Source organism: Podarcis liolepis (genome assembly GCF_965112155.1).
Source record: "Podarcis liolepis genome assembly, chromosome: 12".
Taxonomy (NCBI): domain Eukaryota; kingdom Metazoa; phylum Chordata; class Lepidosauria; order Squamata; family Lacertidae; genus Podarcis; species Podarcis liolepis.
This window is the reverse complement of record NC_139563.1, coordinates 27,672,818-27,695,072: the sequence shown is the minus strand read 5'-3', so window position 1 is coordinate 27,695,072 and position 22,255 is coordinate 27,672,818. Positions and strand designations below refer to the sequence as shown.

General features: G+C 41.3%; 1 protein-coding gene across 2 annotated transcripts in view; it reads right to left on the bottom strand.

Moving 5' to 3' along the window:
• Window positions 1–743: 743 nt before the first annotated feature.
• VPS50 (VPS50 subunit of EARP/GARPII complex) overlaps window positions 744–22,255 on the bottom strand; it is a 75,026-nt gene continuing 53,514 nt past the window's right edge. For both annotated transcript variants that reach the window (XM_083467680.1, XM_083467679.1), the window contains 6 exons: window positions 8,573–8,721; window positions 7,439–7,535; window positions 7,103–7,261; window positions 5,429–5,550; window positions 4,226–4,415; window positions 744–1,467 (listed from right to left, as the gene is read on the bottom strand). In XM_083467680.1, coding sequence (XP_083323806.1) covers window positions 1,348–1,467; window positions 4,226–4,415; window positions 5,429–5,550; window positions 7,103–7,261; window positions 7,439–7,535; window positions 8,573–8,721 — 837 coding nt within the window. In that variant the 3' untranslated portion in view covers window positions 744–1,347. The remainder of the gene's footprint in view (window positions 1,468–4,225; window positions 4,416–5,428; window positions 5,551–7,102; window positions 7,262–7,438; window positions 7,536–8,572; window positions 8,722–22,255) is intronic.

The window sequence follows — 22,255 nt, the reverse complement described above, 5'->3', positions numbered from 1 at the left end:
GTTATTTTTCACAGATCCAATCATTATTTTGTTTCCTTTCTTTGGTTCAGTTGTTTGCTCTGCGTGAAATGCATTGTGCTGGAGCTGAGAAAAAGAATCTGCTTTGCGAGGGCAATTTTGCCAAGTGAAAGTGAGGTCTATTCCTCACTAGTCACTTTCTTCCTTGAATTCCAGATAAATGTTATGGCTTCACCAAAGCTCAGCTTCACCTCCTGTATGAATTCTTCACATGGCGATTGAATAGATGAAGATGGCAGAGCTCAAAATCATTGCCCACAGAAGTTTTAATATGAGGATGGATAATTTTTTTAAAATATATTGAGTCTCAGATTTTATATATGCTGCTGAAAAGAGTTATCTCCTAAGAAGTAGAGTTTCCTAGGGAGCATAAAGTAATGCTTGGAATATCCTTCTTGAAATTCTATTACTGAGCGGGATCCTGGGATCTCACACACCCTGGAGTGTCAGCAATGGCGTTTTGATGGTGGAATGACAACCTCTTGGGATCCAGCTGGCATTGTCACCTTCCTTTTCTTCTAGGCGTTTGAATAATCTGGGAACACGGATCTGTGCAATGGTATGGGGACGATGGATTGATTCTGTACTGTTCCAAGTATTGTTGTTTAAATGCCATTTATGTAATTTTAAATGCTGCACACACACACACACACCCTTTGAGATCATCCATGATGAAGGGTGGAAAAAAAGTAAGCTACTAGAAAGAGATTCCACAAGCCCATGCATTAGTGTACAATATTTATTACTTTCCCATAATTTGTGGTCAATTCCTTTGACAAGACAGATTTCATTCTGAAATGAACTTACATTTGCAAGGAAATAAAAAGGCAATGAGCTTAAACATTACAGTAATATTTTGCTGATGCACACTCTTAAAGGACATGCACAATTCATAATCTGAAGACTCTGAACAAAGTTCTCTTTATATGGGTTCATAACCGCCTTTTGAGCAAAGAAGGGTGAAGTACTGCATTAGCAGCCCTTTTACAAAAAGACACAAAAAACCCCCACAAAAAACACCAACTAAATATATTAATATCTCAGCTTGTTTCCTTCTAATTTTGATTAGCCATATAGTACACAATTAAGGAAAATATACAGCCAAAATGGTACAACAGTGCCTTCCTGACAACTGAAGAAACAGAAAAGACAGTATAAAAATTGCATTTGAAAAGCCCACCGCACTGATTCAAAGTGCCTTCAAAGTCAATAGAAATACGGCACACATTTTCCCCATTTAACCAAACTCCATCAGTAGTCCGTTAGAGATACCCTTGTTCTCTTCATTGGTTAAAAAAACAAAACAAAAACCCTGCAATCTCTCTCCTATTATCTTTTAGGCCTATCAATGTCGTCGATAGCTGCTAACAGTTTTTGTCGTGCTTTTTTGTTGATGTGGGTCCCCAGACAAACATTCACCAGATTAGTCAACTGCTTGGCAGAATACTCCTGGGCAAAGAAAGCAAATCACATTTTAGTTTCAAGCAAGCGGAATGACACTGCCCAGAAAATAAGAAACGTATTGCTAAAAGAAAAAGAAAAGGAAGAAAATGAACCAAGGCAGAACCTGTCACTTTCTGAAGAAATATTCAAAGCCACACATGTGGCTATTATTTGTGGTTGTGAAGCTTAGAAGGGTGTTTTGCAACAAGTACGGCAGATTATCACGGGGAAATGCTTACAGTTTTAGTCAAGCGTTGGATGGGATGCAGTTCTGTGAATATTTAAACATCTTAAGGCACTTAAAATTTATTTTCCATTCTTCGGGGAAAAATATGCGAAACTGGCTAAGACTGAAAACAACCATGAAAGCAGATACTAAGAAAACAACACTGTTTCGGCAAATCTGTTTTTAGTGCTTCTGCTCACAGTTCCAATTTAGCTTCACCTAAAAGGATTTGAGGGGGGAAATTCAGCAATATTGTACCTGATCAAAAGATGAACACATTTCTTAAATAGTGTTTTAAGAAGGATAATTGTTAACTCTTACAAAAACACAGAAATGTGCCAGGGCACAGCTGCCTGTTTAAACAGAGCTCTCTCTTGCTTTAGACACTGCCAGAACATTTGAGTGATTATTTAACAGAGGTAAAGCTTTTAACATTTCTCTTGGGTAAGGGAGAAGGGTGGAAATGCTCTCAAAGTGGGTTTACGCTCATCCAAGAAAAGTAAATGTCTAGCCAGATTGAGAGCAATCCAGGATTACTGACTCAGTGCAACATTTGCAAGTTTTTAAAAATAATAATAATAAAAATGCAACCATGCACCGTTCCAACCAATGTATGGTGAGAATAACTAGGATTCTAACTTCACTGTTTAGAAGCTGCAATAGTCTCAGAATGAGGAGTGTACAAAAATAGCACTTTTAAAAAAGGCTCACATTTAGCAGAGCTATGTAAGTTCCAATGCAGACTATTTGGATGGATAAAGAGGCTGAAACAAGATTTGTGGAAGAAGTCGCTGAGAGTTAGGTAGGGAGTTATTATCCAATGTTAAAAGAAAATAATCTGCCAAGACATTTCTCCCCCCCTTTTGCTCTGGATGATTAATTGGTGACCTTTGGTGGGTTTGCGCACTGTGTGCCTCAGATGTCTTGTTGAGTGAGAAAAGTTATGCACAGCTCTGACACATCCAATTCACTTTGTTTCCACATTTCCTTTGGTGCAAGCATATGGACTCCTTCCCAGCCTATTACCACCCAGAATCTCTTACGAGCTCAGAGCTATTGTGCTACAATTATAGCACATCATCAATAGAGCATAACATGATTGGGACTCATTTATGTTTACTTACGCCAGCCTTGGACAACCTAGCATATATATATGGAAGCGATTGTTCCAGTTTTTGAACATTCTTTCAGAAGCTGGACGTCCGACCGGGCTTCCGATTGGCTGCAGGAGCTTCCTGCAGCCAATCAGAAGCCGTGGTTTGGAAGTCAAACATTTAGGAAGTCGAACAGACTTCCAGAAAAGATTCTGTTCAACTTCCAAGGTAGGACTGCATTAGTGCACCCAAAGAACTTAACAGCCGTGGCCTCATGGATATTGTTTAGATCTGATAAATCCTAAACCTACAAGTAACAGAAGAGAGATTGCTTTTTATGGAAGGTACTTGGAGAACGTTTTAGTCCCTTAATTTATTCAGTACTGCATTTACATACCACCCATGTAATTAAGTTCCCAGGGCAGTTTATGAATCTACAGGCTTGCAGTGATCTATTCTAACTTTCATGATTTTAAAATAAATTGATTTAATAGTTTAATATCTATAAGCTTTCATGTGTATAGTAAAACAAGGTATAAAAATAGTTATAGGATAAATAACCAGAAAATGAGAAAGCAGTTGTTTTTCCGACTGATGTATTATTCTCATTGCTTTCTTATACAACAACGCCAAAGTTATGGGTCAATTCCTTAATGATGCAACCAGCCGCAGAAATAATCAAGAACTGTTCCTAATGGGCCTTCTAAACTTAGTATATTAAGCAGAAAGGAAGCAGTACAGGGAACAGACTGTTACAGAATGGAAAAGCACCAATCAAAAAGAAAGGGAAAAACACAGAAGCCAGGATAGGGGGTGGGGGGAGAGACACGCACCTCCATTATGCTAGGAAAATAGCTTCTTGAAATGGGCCCAACCCATTTCAGTTGTCAGGCCCTTCTTTAGGGACTCATATCAGCCTGGGAGCCTATATCCTTCCTTGAAAGATTTAAACCCTATTTGGAAATGTTCCCTCTCATGTGATTACAAACACTGGCAAGAAAGTGCTGGGAAGTCGTCATCCCCAGCACATTTTTTCTAAACCAGGGATCCCCATATGATTTCCAACATTTGCTGTGACAAATAGTAGAGGCTCCTAGCTCCAATCAAATGCCCTTCAGCTCTCAATATGGGGCCTGTAATGCGTCTGAGGAGGGTGGGGCTTGCCAGTGTGCCCCCCCTATTCTCCCTCATGTGATTATAATGACATGAGGGAAATAAGCCTAGTGCTTATTCTCTCTCTCTCTCTCTCTCTCTCTTTCTCTCTCTCTCACGGGCCTTTTTATCATGGGGCAAGTGACTTCAGACCAAGTGGATGGGGAGGAGAGCAAGTTTATCGCTTTCCTTGCCAGCCACCTCTGCTTAAATTACATGGCCTCCACTGTTGCCTTAAGGATATTCCCCACAATTCCTACCCAATGAGAGGAACTAAAAATCCATGTCTTACCCTGTGCTCCTTGATCCAGCGTTCCATGTCATTTTCAGTCAAATAATAAGCCTTGATGTAGGTTTCAACAAATTCCTTATCCGGAATAGGTCTAATATCCGTGAGTTTCTCCAGCTTCATTAAAAATTGCTGAAAGTCCAGTTGCATCAAGGCACGCCCCTCGTTGCTACACTTTTTGACATTTGCGTAACTAAGACAGACAAGCAACAGATAAGTGTGCAGTCGTGGTTGCGCGGTAACTACTCTGACATCCTCATCTTTGTGGGCAAATCACCGCAGAATGCAGTAAAGATATCAAGCTGCTATTGGAGACTGATGTATTTACAGAGGACTAAAGGGACAACTCTCACATCACTTGTGAATACTCTTCTCTTGCCCTTCAAGATGGCAATTGGTTTGGAAAATGAATGGTCTGAATTTGAATCTAGGGAACAAGTATGGGGTGCACCTAAACAGCCCAAAGTGATATGAATACTTCTGCAGTGATAAATTCTCTTGGTTAAATTGATGTTGGAGGGGTTGTAGCTTAGTAGGAGAGCACCTGCCTTGCTTGCAGACATTCCCAGGTGAACCCCTGGCATCTGCAGGTAGGGCTGGGAATGGTGCTGTCAGAAACCCTGGAGAGCCACTGCTGGACTGAGCTAGATGGGCCAATTGTTTGATTACTATGTTCCTAAGAACCTTGAGGTGCCGTAGCAGCTGTTCTGACCCAGTAATGAAGTGAGCAAGGAAAGGTTTCCCCTAATAAATAATATTGTTACACATGCACCGTGGCTCTGTGCTCAAGCTCAGTTCAAGAATTCTATTCCTCGTGACTCCTATGCAAGGCAGCTGATGGACACATGTGGTGTGATCACTGCAGAACTTGAGATATAACCTGGAGATGATCTTCCCAAGGAATGGGGACCCTTGGCCCTCCAGATGTTGTTGGACTTCAACTCCCTTCATCCTTGACCACTGGCTATGCTGGCTGGATGTGATGATAGTTAGAGATCCACAACATATAGGAGGCCTGAAGATTCCCCATCCTTGATCCAACTCAAGGCTAAAGCAGGGTCCACACAGTCCAAGCTTCTCTGATTAATTAGCTCACATCATCCAAATTTTAAGGTTTTACAAGAAAAGAGCAGGGTCGAACCATGTGCTACAAGGCAAGGAGAGGGACCCACAAAAAAATTAGAAAAGGTGTCATTATCCACTTACCCTTCTACAATAGTTCTATTAGCTAGTCGTATACAATGCTCCCAAAGAATATTTGACACTGGCAATGGAATACGAACTCTCTTAGAAACCTCATTCAGCTGCCTGTTAAACTGTTCAAATTCCTAATAAAACATAAAGGGAATATTAGTCAGTGGTGGCAATACATACAAAACATACCTATCTAGACACGAAAACTCATTTATATAGAGGGAGCAAAGGGAGGCACAAATCACAATGATACAAAATGGAGAGAAAATGGATCTCATTTATGGTTATCATGAGGGTTGCCGCTAAACTCCCTTACCATCTAAAATTCTGTAGCTGAATTAAGATTTGCTTTTGGAACATGGGGAATGTTCATATGGCATGAAGTGTGTTCACGCTGCTACTTTATCCTTGGTCAGCCCATTGGTTCAGCTAGGTCTGCTCTGATTGGCAGAAGGCTTTGCAGGGTCTCAGGTAGGAGGCAGGTCTTTCATGTCACCTGATACTTTAACTGCTGATGCCAGGGTTTGAACCTGGAGCTTTCTGCATGGAGGCTTACCTAACTCAACCTAGGCTAGTATGTGCTGGTGCTTCTAGTGCATTCCAGGGCATGCCACCACTTTTCATACTGTAGCTTCCATAGTTTTGGAGCAATTAAATAGTCCAGCTGGGTGTGTGGCAAGAACCTGGCTCATGCTGTGATATCCTGCACATATGTGGGAGTATCCTAGACCACACAGCTCATGGGATCTACAGCTCCAATAATACTTCACAAACATGGATATGGAGTATCCAATCCAGTAAATTCAACTTATTACTGAATCAGAATTGGCAGGATTTGTCCATCCCTAAAGAATACAAATATAAACTCATAAAATGCACTACATGCAACACACACTAAACATATTTTTATTATAGTCGGCCTGCGTGAAGTGTGAGTTACTAAGGAAAAAGTTAGTCTCAATTAAGGATTAAAACTGGGAAGAATTAGTACGGAATAGTAGCCTACAAATGGAATTCATAAAAATATATAATTTGGTGATTGGATAAAATTAATTCACATATCCCCAAGTCAGTTATTCTTGTCCAGGAAATGTAAGGACAACAGAAGACAAAGGCTACCATCCTATGCACACTCACTTGCAAGTAAAGTGGGACTTACTTCTGCTTATGATTGTACTAGTGAAGGACTAATGCTTACAGGTACGTCTGGGAACGCAGATAGTCTTTAGCAGATAGACATAAAACTCATAATGGAAACGAAAAGAGGGAAGGTAATTGCAGACGATTACTCCTCAAGGTCAATCTGACCAGATTCTGGCACCACCAACAATTAATTAAATTAAGCTTGGCTTTCCTTCTATATTTGTGGTCTCTTGTGACAGGCTTTTCATATTTCCAGCTAAGAGAGTCCCATAATGCTCTTTGTTAATGATATATACCAACTCATGAACCGAATTGAACTCCAGCAGGTCTCCTACTCTCACTGCTGGCAAGCTACCCACAAGTCTTCAGCTTTAATAATGGGAAAACAAATATTTTTAGCTCTAGCAACGCCAACAAAAAATTGGTTAGAGCAAAACATCCAGCTGAGAATGTGTTGCACAGGATATATAAGAAGGCACCAACAGAAATGATTTCTGTCTTTGTTGGGTCATTAAAATGCAATGCAAGAAAAGAGATACTCACCTTTAAAAGAGAATCTACATAAATGTTGTGTTGTGACATGATTTCTTTCACATCCCATTTCACATTTGCCATTAGCAGCAGCATCTGTTCATAATCAATTGCTTTAGCAGCTACAATCCAGTATATAGGCTTACGGAGTTCACTGGCTGTTGAAACCGTCTGGAACGCAAGGAGAATCTGGTGTAATTAACAGCATTTTCTTCCTATGGTACAGGAAAACTTCAGATAAACTGCACAACACATCACTGTGTCATGCAGGTGATATAGCCATTCAGGAGAAATCAATGAATTCCACCCTTAAAAAATAAAAACAGTGGATGTGTGCAGAATCCTGACCTGTGAATAGAACTGCTGAAGAAAAGGTTTCTTGGCTGGAGGCATTACAGCATCAAGATGAGACTGGAGGAACTCAAACTGCTCAGCTAAAAACACTCTGAGAAACAAAAGAGAAAAATCCATTGTGACCTCGGTACAAATATTAGAAAAAGTTATTGCCTCCGGAAGATAATACAAGAGCCTTTTGGACCAGATCCCTGTCTACGTCGTATCCTGCAGATACAACTCCCAATATCTTTTGTGATGACTTCTAGCTTTAACGGCTTTAAAAGGGAATTAGTCAAATTCATGAAGCATAAGCCGACCAGTGGCTATTAGTCATGATAGCCATATGAACACCCCCCACCCATCTTCAGAGATAATATGCTTCCAAATAGTAATTGATAGGGAACAACAGCAAGAGAGGCCTTCTGCGTCCTGCACGCGGCTATCTCTTAGGGACCTGGTTTGCCCCTGACGCAAAGAGGATGCTAGACTAGGGAGGCCTAGGCTAGGGGGCTCAATTTTTTTAGCTCTTGCTCACTAATTTTACGAACCACATATCTCTGTAAGAAATCTCCCAATGGCGCCAACGCTTTGTCTCTGTTACAAAGTGATAACAAATGATTTCTGAATTAAAATGCTCCGTTTGCTATGAGCACGAACACAGACAAAAATGTAAACAACAGAACACAGTGAAACAAAGCAGTTGGCAACGCAACCAGGCAACTGAATATAGCTGGAGAAGTTCAGGCAAGTATGTTGTCTGATATGGAGTGGCACTCTCAGGAGGCTGCGGTCCAGCGCTACCCAGTGGGCCAAAAGAGTTGCTCTAATATTGATCTTAAAAAGAAGATACATTTTTAAGTCAAAAGGATGCAGAAAAGCTGGGAATGCATCCATTTTAAGCATCACCACAGACAGAGAAGGATGGGATTGAGGATATATTAGTATAGTCTGAACCATGAATCCCTCATTTAACCCCAAGCGATTTATGCTCTTATCGTGCACAAAGCGTCATAGCCAATGACAGAAAGTTAATACCACGAAGACCCCACTTGAAGCGGTTCAACAATTGGAGGATGAATCTAAAAACTAATCTGCAAGTGTCCATCGTAATAATTAGAAAGAAACATGGTTTGACAGTCAACGCACAAGGATTCTGTGGCGACCACTCTCTCTGCCAAGCCATATAAAGTGCTGCCTGATGTCAAGACGACAAGGTGGCTGAGATGGGGGGTGGGAACCTTTTCCTTTCTTTCTTCAACAGCAGTCAGCGTTCCAGCGGCATCTGAGGAGACCTCCTGCAGGGGGTATGGGAGAGAGAGGGAGGGAGGGAGGGAGGGAGGAAGGAGAGCAAGGAAGACAGGCATCAGAGTTATTGAAACATGATGAACACAGCCTAAGGTATTCAGGCAACGGAAACTGGCACGTCTCGTTTCTATCTAGCTGAAACACAGGGTCCTCTGGGGACTAAACCACGCTATTGCTGAAATTTAAGAATCCAGGAGGCAGATAATCTGACCACAAGAATCCACACACTTCAATGGGCTTCTAAAGGCCGAGAAGCCTGAGATTTGAGAAGCATAATTAATAAGACAGCTCTTCGTCCTCAAGGGTAGCAAAATGAACGTGTTCATTCAGGAACTTTATACTACTCACCTTCAACCCTGCAGCTGTTTTGTGGATAATCGAGGAATCCATTTACTAAGCTATGATTTTGTTAAATCTCGCAAACACTGCATATATAAACAAAAATGTGGGGTTTGGGGGGGTGTATTTTTAAGCAATGGCCTTCTGGCTTTGCTCAGCAGGGAAGTCTGTTTCTGATGAAGCCTCGCCTTCATGTTATTCAAATGACTACCTAGAAGAGAAACCTGACTGGAATGCATTCATCCCTCACAGCAGAAGAGATTCATCATGTACTAGAATTCTCTGTGGGTTTCTCGTCGCTCCAAGCAAATAAAATGCACAAAGTTTTAGGAAAGAATCAATTACTATAAGTAAGTTATATGAAACCAAGATTAGAGGGAAGAGAAACATGGGCAACAAATAAATAATGCTCTCTTGCAGTATTTGGAACAGGGATATATAACCCAAAAATTAATCTGAATGATTTACAGCATAGTAAGTTTTGATAAAGTCATTTTCTGTCCACATCCACAATAAAATGGAAACCTAGATCATATTTAAAGCTCCAAGAGGAACTATTTTCTAGATACACTACTGGATAGCAGGTGCCAAGCAGATACATATTTCAACCACTATTTTGATTATACAGAATGACTGAGGCTGGGATTGAAATAGCTGTTTAAAGTTACAATCACCTGCACTAGCTCAATGGGTTTCTTTTTTAAAACAAACAAACAAAAACAATGTTTTCTTTGGACAGCTGATCTCACTATACTTCAAACTCCCATTGAATTTCTACAGTGAAATACATCAATGAATGGAGGATATAGCAGATCAGTGCTTTTTTCTAAAATAATGTTTATAGGTACTCTCACTTTGACTCAAGAAAACCACCATTTTATAGTTCAAATCGGGAAAAATAAATACAGTAAATGGACAAAAGTACAAAGATTCACAAAAGGTTTAGGTGTATGCGTCCCCCTGCGTCCCCCCCAGAAAAAAAGCATTGTAGCCGCTACTTATTTGTGTGGTCATCTGTGAGTTATTTCACTTTGTCATAAGTGAAAATGTGATCAGAGTTTCACCAAGTGGCCACTCTACTAACCACATTTCAAAAACAGGGATAAAGTGCCAGCGACATTTGGGGACCCTACAGGGAGGGGCAGAGTGATTGTAAAAATGGAAAAGGTGATATCTTATTCCCAATGCTGCCTATGGGTGGCATAGTTCTAACAGCTGAATACTAGTTCCACTAAGCAAGCAATGGCATATGCTAGTGCAAAACTTAAGACACCAAGTACTAAAACAAAGGGATACCCTCTAGCATCAATTAAGTGAAATCTTGCAAACCAAGCAAAACTCTGCAGATTTGCAACAACAATAAATAGACCTGAAGATCTAAATGTTTTTAACGTCCAGACTTTTCTCCAGTCATAAAATATGTGCACCTTCTCTTAACAACCGCACTTTGTCAAAGTATTTATATTACAGCAAGCACCTCATCAAATGCATTGCTGTGCTGTCTCCCCTGCACATTAAAAAGATGGAAAGCTGTGCCCTATAAAAAGAACATTAAAGAATAAGACATCAAGAGTTTGCAAGGAGAATAACAAACAAACAAGGTGTTTGGGTCAAAGGGGTTGTTACTGTGGAGAAGGGGCCAAGCAGTTTGAGCTCAAAGACAACTCTGTCTATTCCACATCAGTAAACTTTAAAGCCAGAAACCTATTTATAAATTAAAAATGTAATGTGGTTCATGAGTGAAACACCTTTCGAGTGAGCAACAAATCACAGCACAATAATTTTTTGACTGCTAATGCATAACAAAGGCATTTAAAAAGAAAAATTGAAAATCCATTATGAAACAAAGAAACAGAAGATTGAAATTCTTAAAAAAACCAATTTCTTTGACATGATTCTCCATGACCAGAATTACAATTTTGACCTTCAATCTATTGGCTGCTTCAAATTACACTGAGGAAGAAGTGTGCGATGACTGGAATAATGTATTAAAACGAAAATTTAAAGTGGGCCATTTTTACCTGTGGCAAATTCAGATGCTGCAAGTGGGACTGTTCCAAATGGCAGTGTGGGCTACTTCCTTACCCCCCACCCCTCACAACAGAGACTGTAGCATGTGCTTGGATTGTGGAAAAGAATTGGCATGTTAGCCTTTCCTACCAACTTCACCCAACTCCTCTCAATTTGCATTGCAGGGCCATCTCGAGTGTCCCACTGTCATATACAAACTTCTTTTGTTAATATTTGATTTTACTAAGGTATCTTCCATTAGAAACCCAAAAGGATTCTTGAGACACCTCCAATTTTCCCTGTTTGACCCACCTATCTCAGGAACCTAGGAAGCTGCCTTACAGCTGTATATTTAGTTGATATACTGATTGGAAGCGGCTCCCCAGAATTTCATTAAGGGTTGCTTCCCAGTCCTATCTGGAATTGACCCTAGGACCTTCTGCATAAAAAAGATGTTCTACCACTAAGTCTATGGTCCTTTTCCTAAACTCTGAAACTTTATATCAGAATGAGTAGCTCAATCTTGCTGTTGTCGGCATCTGTCTGTCTCGAGAGACAATGGAGGGCACCTCCAGAGGTGAAGTCTAACAGATGTTAGCAGCACCAAAGTGACCTTCCGAGGGCGCAAGCATGGGCAGTGTGCATGGAGGTCCTCTTGGCCTCACTGATGTGGTCCAAAGGAAGCAGAGCAATATGTTTGGCACCAGCTGGGCTGCAGGAGTTACCAGAAGGAGGTGTACAAGGCACCATCCAACCACCTTAGGGACTCTTCTCCGGGTTTGAGAAGGGTTTACCCCGAGTCTTTTCTTCTCCCGAAGATATCCCACAACCATTTTGTCCCTGGGGACTGGCCACAATTCAGTGGAGAATTCTCAGCTGCTAAGATGACTTCAAAGTCTGCCCAGTTTCTTAGAGATGCCTTTGTCTTCTTGCCTGTGTTGTCCATTGGAAAGGACTTGCTAGAGCACAACAGGTAACGTTCAATTATTTTCCGGGAAGGTTCTCTTGGGCTGCATTGATAGGAAAGCCAAGCATCTCCCTCCCCTTTCTGCAGGGCCTTTCCTTGCATCAGGGGCTGCTCTGAATGAGGCTCTGCTACCCAGAGAAATGCCAACTTTGCAGCTCCTGTCCTAATTCACTGTTGGTGGGCAGAATGCAGGCACTACCATCAGTTGCAGAGGCCCCATGCGGCGCAGAATGCCATTCATGCCACCCATGGCAGCAGGGGAGTCTATGAATAAAGAAGAGGTTGCATAGCATTCATGAAGACAGGGCTTTCAGTCTAACTATACAGGGACTGTGATGGAAAACAAACTTTCCAAAGGTCTGCTTTGCTTGGGGTACAGCCGTTTTGCAATTTTAAAGCCATAGATGTGTCAAGAAGACAGTGGCAAATAAACTACATTAAATCAGAGCACCCAACTGTTTGTGGATATTTTCACCAGCATTGAAAAGCCCCCCCGCTCTCAGTATTTTTTATGGCTGTATTGAAATGAGGCAAAAGTGTCCATCTATTGGGATTGAGGTTAATGGCTTTGTCTGTCTTCAGTGACATCAGCACATAGCCGGATCTCATTGGCTACGTAGTTCATGAAATCGTCCAGAGTTGCCAGAATAGCAGCAGAGCAATGGGAGTGAAAAATATGGGGGGGGGGGTTAGAGCAGATTAACATCCACAGAATTTAGGATTCTTTCAAGAAGTATATTGGTCCTCTGAAAGCAAGCTTTTGACCCCCCCCCCAAACTGAAAGAGGAGAACATTCAGTACAGTCCAAGCAACAGTGCTCCAAAGTGACAAATTGATTTGATATAGAGTAAGAAAAGAACAAAGGCAGGCTTCTAGCATCCAGAGACATAAAATTCCTGAACAAACATAACCCATTGACCCAATATGTCGAGGACATATACTGACTGCCTGACCCTTAATGACATTTTGCTTCTTTGGGGTATCGTTCCATGCTTCTACAATACACTGAGAAAGGTTTTTACTTTTGAGATAGCAAAAAGCAAGTAGGCGTTGCAAAAAGCCTTTCATTATACAGCTAGCATTTGTGCCTTTAAAAAACACACACAAAAAATGAGGTGGGGGGAGATTTTCTGTCTCAAGTGTTTCCCACTTTCAAAAGAGTGACATTTCCTTCTTTCATTTTCTCCTTCATTGAGCAGGAAAACAAGAAGGACCTTTGAGCAACTGTCAGGTTTACAGGTGCCATTCAGGTTGAAAAAGCATCAAGTCTCAGCAGCTTTTGTACTGTATCACTCCTTGTAATGAGAAAGGAGGTAGACAGATCATTGACTGGTACGTTACAAAGGCTTTTGGAGTATGCAATTTTCACCACTGGCCACAGGAACAAACTTGATGAAGAGCTCCTTTTCACATTTAGCGGTATTTGTACTACACACACACACACACACACACACACACACACACACCATCTAGGAATATGATGCCATCTTTCTTTAACATACATTGTGAAGCAAGTGGTAAAATCCAAGAAGTCTGGAACTAACCTTCACAAACAATAAAACCTAACAGTGGAGGCCCAGACAGATTACTGTACTCACCTGAGATAGAAATTGTTATTCTACTCAACCATACTGAAAATAACTGAGATGCAAGTTGAGCCAACTATTGGTCTCACAAACTGGATTCCAAGTATATAAATCCACTCCCAGATTGGGCTACTCAAGTTATGTGTCCACATCCTAGATTTCCCAGGGTTCTTTTTTAAGGCAGCAGGCCTCCACTCGCACTGAATTACAAAGATGGATGTTAATATGAAAGATTCCTTCTAATAAGTTTGGGTTCAACAGCATGAGACAAGCTTTAGTGGGATAACCAGCCTCATATAACCAACATGTTTAATTAATGCATGAAGGAAGGGGTTGTGCCATAGAGTAAGCTGTCCTGCCAGGCTTAGCTCACCTTAAGAGAGACTAGGTAATCAAGACCTTGTTCCCCTTCATTCTACCTGAGAAGCTGAATGTGTGAGGAGATCTGAGCTGGCTACTCCAATTTAGGACCGCATGGCTCTTACAAGCCACTCTTGAGTTCCTATATCAATAATTTAGTGATTTTAAATCTCTGCTAGGGTTCTCACCAGAGTACTTGTCTCAAACTTGGATTTTGGAATTCTCCTTTTATACCTAATTTTTATCTTGCAACCAACATAGCATTTTTATTAATTAGTAGTGAGGACAGCAGCTAGTTTTCTGCTGGAGCTTCCACAGCGAGTCAGACTTCACACACACACACACACACACACACACACACACACACACCTCTTACACCATTTTGCAGCAATCATCTTTAAACTCCTATCCTAATGTTTCTTGTAATGAAGTGTTTCTAAATTACAACAACCACTACTTTCCTTTTATATCTCCCAGTCGTAAAGCCCGGAAGAAATATTCAGCAACTTCTACAAACTCTTGGAGTAAGAATTCATAACGTGGGTTTTCTCTGACTTATACCAGAGAATGCAGTAACCTATTTAAGGTTACATGAGAACTGAGAATTCTTTTAAGGTTCCTGGAAGTCAAAGAAAATTCTACCTTAATAAATCCATAAAACTAGGGTCATATTCAACTGGCACATAAACTAGCCATAAAAAAATTAACGAGTAGCACAATCTTCTGAAATTTCACTCAGAAGTCAGCCCCCAAAAGTTCAAAGGTATATACTAGCAGCTAAGTATTAGTCAATGAAACAATAACACAAAGTTTTCATTAGTCCACTTCCTGTTTTGCCAAGTAGATGACAAAAGATATACATTACTCTTCAGCAATTCTTCCCGCTAAATATGAAAAGGAGACTGCTACTTTTCTAAAGTCTAATTATATTCAGCCTCGAAAATCTAAAAATTTACATCGGCCTCCTCAAAGGAGTTATCTGCATGCACTTCAGTGCAGAGCCATCAAAATATACAAGCACATGTACAGGAACTAATATCTCACCCTTCATGGTGATGGATGATGTTAATTAAAGCTTTATTTACTAACCAATGCTTCCCCTGGGCAAGAGCAATTTTGCAAAACCAAATGTGCCCTTTTTCTACTATCAGTCCTAAAAGTTGTCTTTCAGTTTAATGTAAAACCATCGATGAGAAAGAAAGAAACAAGATATGGTTTCAGAAGGACTCCACTGAGAACAATATGGCCTGAGTTTGAAGACACAACCGGGAATAGCAAGAGCTTTTTACCTATATACTGACTAGAGTCCAATTTAACACACAAAACAAACCTGGTGGGTAAAATGAAGGCCACATAATCAGTTTGGGTTCAAATTCTCCCATTACCATTACAACGTATGACAGTACCTGTAACCGAGTCAAATTGTTAGTCAGTCTAGCTCAATATTGTTTACTCTAACTAGAAACAGTTCTAAAAGGCAATGGTGGCTGGTGTTCACTGACACTGGTGGGGTGGAAAGCAGGGAGGCCAACAGTAGGTGGCGCCAGAGCCAAATGACTGGCGGAGCTGACTAATTCTAGCTTTGCCTCCTCCCTGTTGAGTTCTACAAAGGCAACACTGAACTGAGCGCTAAGGAGGAAGAAGCTAACTGCCAGTCGCACCCCATAGAGTGGTTGTAATGAGAAGGCAGGTAGGCAGAGGCTGCTTGAGGGAAGACTGCAGTTGACTGGGCAGCATCCTACTGGCTCTAATAGGCTCAATCATTAAAATAATTAAGCTCAATCATTAAAATAATTAGTTTGTGGGGGAACACATTTGGTACAAACACCACCACCATCTAAGTTATAAAAACAATTTATTCTTAGTATCTCAATCACAGCATCTTGTGGTGTTTAACTCAAATACTGAGACAGAACAGGCAACCAAATTTTTTCAATGGATCGACATATAATGGGTAAAATAAATAAAGTAATTAGTAGTATATTCAATTTGGCTGCAGCAACAACAACAAACATTTTCACTCCTGCATTGGAATACCAGCAGTCATCCCTTCAAGATACAGTGGTACCTCTAGTTATGAACTTAATTTGTTCCGGAGGTCCGTTCTTAACCTGAGGTACCACTTTAGCTAATGGGGCCTCCTGTTGCCGCCATGTCACTGGCACGCGATTTCTGTTCTCATCCTGGGGCAAAGTTCTTAACCCGAGGTACTACTTCCGGATTAGCGGAGTCTGTAACCCGAAGTATTTGTAACCCGAGGTGTTTGTAACCCAAGGTACCACTGTATCTACTATGTATGGTCTTACTTAAAATCCATAAAAGGCCTACATAAGGAAGGCCAGTATTTGAAGGTAATGTGCCCTGATGTGATCTTTCTTAAACTTGCAACATCACCACAAGAAATACATGCTATTCATAGCCATAACTATGTTTGTGGACTTCACTGCCAGAAACCCATTCTGTCAGGTCACAACAATGAATGGCCTAACACCAAAAACCCTTCAACAGTTACAATTGCCAGTTTATTTTGACATCTCTGTGCCCAGCACTCCACCCTTCTTTTTCCATCCGGCATAGCTTGAAAGGATGTTACCATCCATTTAACTTATTTTCAACTCTGGTTGCGATAGATGGCATCCCAAGTTTAGCTCCGAGAACAGCAGACATGTCCTACTTCCCCCCCTCAAAAGTTCACCCTGCAAGATTTCCAAATGAGATTTTGGCCATCTCTCCAGAGCTTGGCCTCATGGAATAACTGAACTAAGACAAAATCTAAACACAATGATCTCCAGTTGTCATTCCTTGCTAAGTAATTTTTTGGAAACTGATAAACTGGTGTTTAAACAGTTGCTGTTGTTTCTAGGAGAACCAATTGTTCAATATAAAACTCAAATATCTAAATGACTGGACTTGATACATTACTTGATCATCAAGCCGCCATTTCCATTTCTGGAATCTGCTACCCAAAAACTACCAAAAAGATCGGTTGCTCCTTCTGACTCGGAAACTTCACCTAGTTCAAAATGTAGCAGCCATACTACTGATGCAACTAATGGTTGCCAGTTAGTTTCCAGCTCAATTTCCAGGAGCTCATTTTGGGGTTCAAACTCTAAATAATTTAGCCCCTCAATATCTGCAAATACCACCTCCTTCCCTTCAGACCCCCTGGGGAGAAGGACTCTTGGTAGTTCTACTGCCCATAGTAGTTCAAGGTGGTGTCCCAGGAGGGGGAACTCTCTGTGGTAGCCCATAAGCTGTGAAATTCGCTCCCCAAAGATGCTTCTGGAGCCTCTATTAAATGTCCCTGGCCTCTGACACCTGAGATACATATTTTTCAGATCGACCCTATCTTTGTGACTATAATTTGTTTTAAATAGTTTCAGTGTTGTAGTTTTTAATTGTTATAACCTGTCCTGGGACCTCATGGTGAAATGTGAGCAAGAAATTTAAACTGAAATAAAAAACTGAAGTCTTTCTCCAATGTGGGAGAGGGAAGAACATATTCAGATGAACAGCTTAAGAGGTGAAGTGACGCCAGAGGGGGTTTAATTGCCTATTTTCCACTTTTTTAGAAGGTGCATTAAAAGAATTAGACCCCCTTATCATTATCTGTATTTAGAATTAAATTCTCAGTCCTTTTCCTGTGAACAGATGACCTTAGAGTTATCTTAATTCATAAAGAGTATGCCAGACTCCCTCAAATCTAAATGTAACAGGATCCAAAATTGCTTTTGTTTGATGCAACTCATTACTTTTTTGCCACTGATAAAATTGATCAAGAATTTGCCTAACTTAAAAGCAAAATTAGTCTTATTAAAGTTAATGGAGCAATTCACAGTCAACACTGAGCAGGAAGCCATCCAAAATACAGTTGGTCAAAAAGGTAATGGCTAGACGTCATTGCCAATGCAAGATTTCTCAGAAAATTAAGGAATAGAAAGAATAAAGGATCACGGCATTTTATATGCACAAATCTTTCCTAGAGAGTTGTAAAGTGTCAGTGGTAACTTTCTGGTTTTTAAAAAATCTGCTACAGAGAACAGCCTAGAATCTACTAAGGTAAAGGTAAAGGGACCCCTGACCATTAGGTCTAGTCGTGGCCGACTCTGGGGTTGTGGTGCTCATCTCGCTTTATTGGCCGAGGGAGTCGGCATACAACTTCTGGGTCATGTGGCCAGCATGACTAAGCCGCTTCTGGCAAACCAGAGCAGCGCACGGAAACGCCGTTTACCTTCCCGCCAGAGCGGTTCCTATTTATCTACTTGCACTTTGACGTGCTTTCCAACTGCTAGGTTGGCAGGAGCAGGGACCGAGCAACGGGAGCTCACCCCATCACGGGGATTTGAACGGCTGACCTTCTGATCGGCAAGTCCTAGGCTCTGTGGTTTAACCCACAACACCACCCGCGTCCCTAGAATCTACTAGGAAAACTTATAAATGCCATAGTCAAGCATTCAGTGACCCAATTCTAACTTGACGCTATGCCAAACCATGGCTTAGGTTGAACAAGCAGACTGCTGGAGCAAAGCTCCCCCAGTCCTGTTGGAGCTGTGCTACTCTGAGCTAGCACTACACCCAGACCCAGACTTGTGCTTTGTTTTGCTCCAAACAAAAACCACAAGCCCATAAACCAAAGATTATTTTTAGTTTACCACTTGAAGTTTATCTGAAGCAAACAAGCCATGAGCTGCCTGGGTATAGATGCAACAGTAAGCCAAGTCATGGCTTAGTCATAGATGCTGTGGTGGCAGCAGGACCAAGGGAGGACCTCAGAACTTACCACCTTCAATGCAGGAACCTGCATATGTGCTTGGCTCCCCCTAAGCCATGGTTTGGCTGACCATTATGTGTGAATGGGGTCGTTAAGCCTTCTGCTACCCTCAACACTGGTGCATTCAGGAAACTGTCAGAAGGGAGAACCCACAGGTGCACATAGACTCTGCTTCCTGATGGTCTGCTGAACATGCAAATGCCAGTGCTGGAGAGCACACAGAAACTGGGAACAGGGAAGACAGACTCACACACACCCCACACACGTACAGTGTACACATGGAGAAATACAGCAGCAAGTACTTTAGGAATGGCTTGATAGTCCAACTTGTTACCACTTGGCAAACGTGGCTCATTGTGTAGGGATGTGAGACAAAGCCTTCTCTGTAGTAATGTCTTGGTTTTGAAAATTCCCTTGCCCTGGTGGCATGAACAGCCACATCCCTGATGAACATCTGTCACTACTTAAGACATTTTTACTACCCCAGGTTTAAGATGGATCTAGTTAGCAGCTCTGGATTCTTAAATTTGAACGCTGTCAATTTTGATAGGTTTTCTGATCTTTCATTTCCTTTAGACTTTATGGGGAAAAGGTTTCCAATTCTGATCTCATAAGAGCAGTTCTCCCCCATTAAGCATGTACAGCATAAGTTCACTGTAGTGAAAAACAAACTAAATGAAAAACAAGTAAGATTTTCTCTCACATACGGAAAAAACTAAGGTCCATCTTTCTGTTTCTACCCCTGGAAATCCCATTGCTCTGACAAGCTCCTCCACTTACATATTAACTGCTCTCATTTTTGTTCGGTCTCAGAAATAAAACTGTACCTAGGCTGAAACACAATATATAGATTAAATATACTGTGGGAAGTAAAAAAAACAACCACCTTGGTGAGTACCTTTTAGACCTGCCTTCCACAACCTACTGCCCTCCAGATGTACTGAGCTACAACTCCCATCAGGTGGCTGTTACCAAGCTCAGTTTGGGAAGGGGTGGGGGTAATGAATCAGCATGCATAGTGAAGGTGATCACCCCCCCAGAAAATGTGGGAAACTTTGTTCACATAACCAAAGTTACTTGAATAGAGACACCAGGGATTAAACACAGAACCCTCTCCAGAAAAAGGAAGCCACAGCTTCCCCCATATAGAAATTTATGGACTCTTGTGGTGCTTTAACAAAGCATTTTTATCACATGGGTTTCACAAAAGGTATCTGTGAGCAGGAGCTATCAGGAATCTAGCATACATGGTTACATATCCTTCCTGGAGAATCCACTTTGGTTTTCCAATTCCAATGTGTTTTCTATATGCGTCTGTCCATACCTGGGTTTATTATGAAACCACACCCATAGAGGGGGGGGGGAACTATATCAAAATGATCTCCCAATTAATACAGATAAAGCCAAACCAAGGTTGCCAGCAGCTCTATGGTGCTTGAACCAGGAACTTGTTCTGTTCCCTAGTACCATTCTATTGAAAGCAAAGAGCAGTGCACCAGAGCTGGTAAATAATTTGTCACCCTCTCCACTGAGGAAAGAAGCATTTGCCTGGTTTTATTGATCAGTTGCGTTTGCGGTTTCCCCTTCCAGAAGGAGCTTCATTTCTTAACCACCTGGGTTGTATTTATTTTCCAAGTAAGGTCTTCACTGAGATAAACTCCTTTAAATTCATAGGAGTTTATCTCAGTGAAGACCTTACTTGGAAAATAAATACAACCCACGTGGTTAAGAAAGCCCAACAGAGACTCCATCTCCTCTGAGTCTTGCGGAAGAACAATGTCAATCAACATCTGATGATCTTCTACCGGTCAACAATAGAAAGTGTCCTTTCATACTGCATCACAGTGTGGTATGCTGGTTTGACATCATCTGATAGGAAGTGCCTACAGAGGGTGGTGAATACAGCACAAGATATTATGGGCTGTCCCGTGAATCCACTGGATGAAATAGCAGAAGAACGCTGCCTCAGGAGAGTACCCTGGCCGGCACTTTTTTGATCTCCTGCCCTAAGGCAGAAGATATAGAAGAATGATTAATCTCACCAACAGGGTAAAGAACAGCTTCTATCCATGGGCTGTTAGGCTGCTAAATGAAAAGATAACAACAGAGCAACTGACTTTCGGGTTTGGTGGGTGTGCATCAGTAAACGAGGGGAATTAAGACTAAGAAAGCTGAGTGGAGGGTGCTCGTGTAATCTCACTGTATACAAGTTGTACAAGTGACAATAAAGTATTTCAAATTTAACCTGCCTATTTAATTCCATTGCAGAATATGAACACAGAATTGGTACCACATTACTTATTAGGGATATGTGCTTTTACGTTCTTTCAACAGTTGACAGGATAAACTGTGGTTCTTATACAGTAGATTCAATTCTTCCTGGAAGGAGGAGACCCATTTAAACCAGCTGCTGACATAAAAGAGATGCAGTGTATCATGGTGGTATGAATAATGTCTTAGCTAAAAACAACAACAGCCAAATTATGTTGGTGTTTGGCTATAAAAAGAGGCACACAAATAAATCAACATCTATCAAATATTTCCACTGGCAGCTAACATGCTCTCAGAGGACGAGAGATAGATGGCAAGGCAAAAGTGGTTAGACTGACTTTTGGGTAGCCATTTTAGTACTGTACCATACAGCTTTTATAATCACACTTGAGACCAGACCTTCTATTATTAATAAAACATAGTGCACTGAGTATGGAACAAATGCCTGCGATTCTCTACTGGAGAAAGTGGGGGGGGGGGAGGCAATTTTCATCAATTGCTCCTGCAGAACCCCATGCTCCAGGGGCCCCTGGAGTTCCACCCCCCCCCCCAATACACACATAGTTGTTCCAGGGGGTCAGGGGCCTTCTGTAACAGCGTGGGAAACTGGAAACAGAAAAAACTTCTGGACTGATGGTTCCTACTAATGTGATTCTGTGAAGGTACCCGAGTTAAAATCATTAGGCTTTATTTCACATCACTGATACCAATTGATGTGGGTATCACATCATGAAGCACAGAGAGCGAGAACTGAACTGTCTCATGTTTGGTCTCTGCAGGCTTATAATCACTAAAGGTGCTGTGGCCGATTGCTGAAACATTAGACCCCAAAGGATGGGTATCTTCTGGAGGACTGTTGAGACAGAAGGATTCACAGGTAATGCAAGTGCTGTGAAAAAACAGGCAGTGATTCCTAAAGGGAAGATCTTCTGAATGCATTTTTTTTTAGCTTTCCGTCTTTAAAAGTCATCTTGATGGCTTTGCTGAGGTATGGGTATGAAATATAGGATAAAATCCCAATTATCATTGTAAGTTTTCAACCACCACCGCTTCACCACAGACAGTCTCATGCTGTTTCTGAAATATACACAGGCATCAACTTTGCCAAGTTTCTTCATTATTGTGGATCACCCAGTGGTCTGGGTCAAGAGGGACCAACAAGAGGGCCTAGCCTAACTGACAGCTGGGGCAGTCAAGCCAGGATTGGTGTAATATGCTCA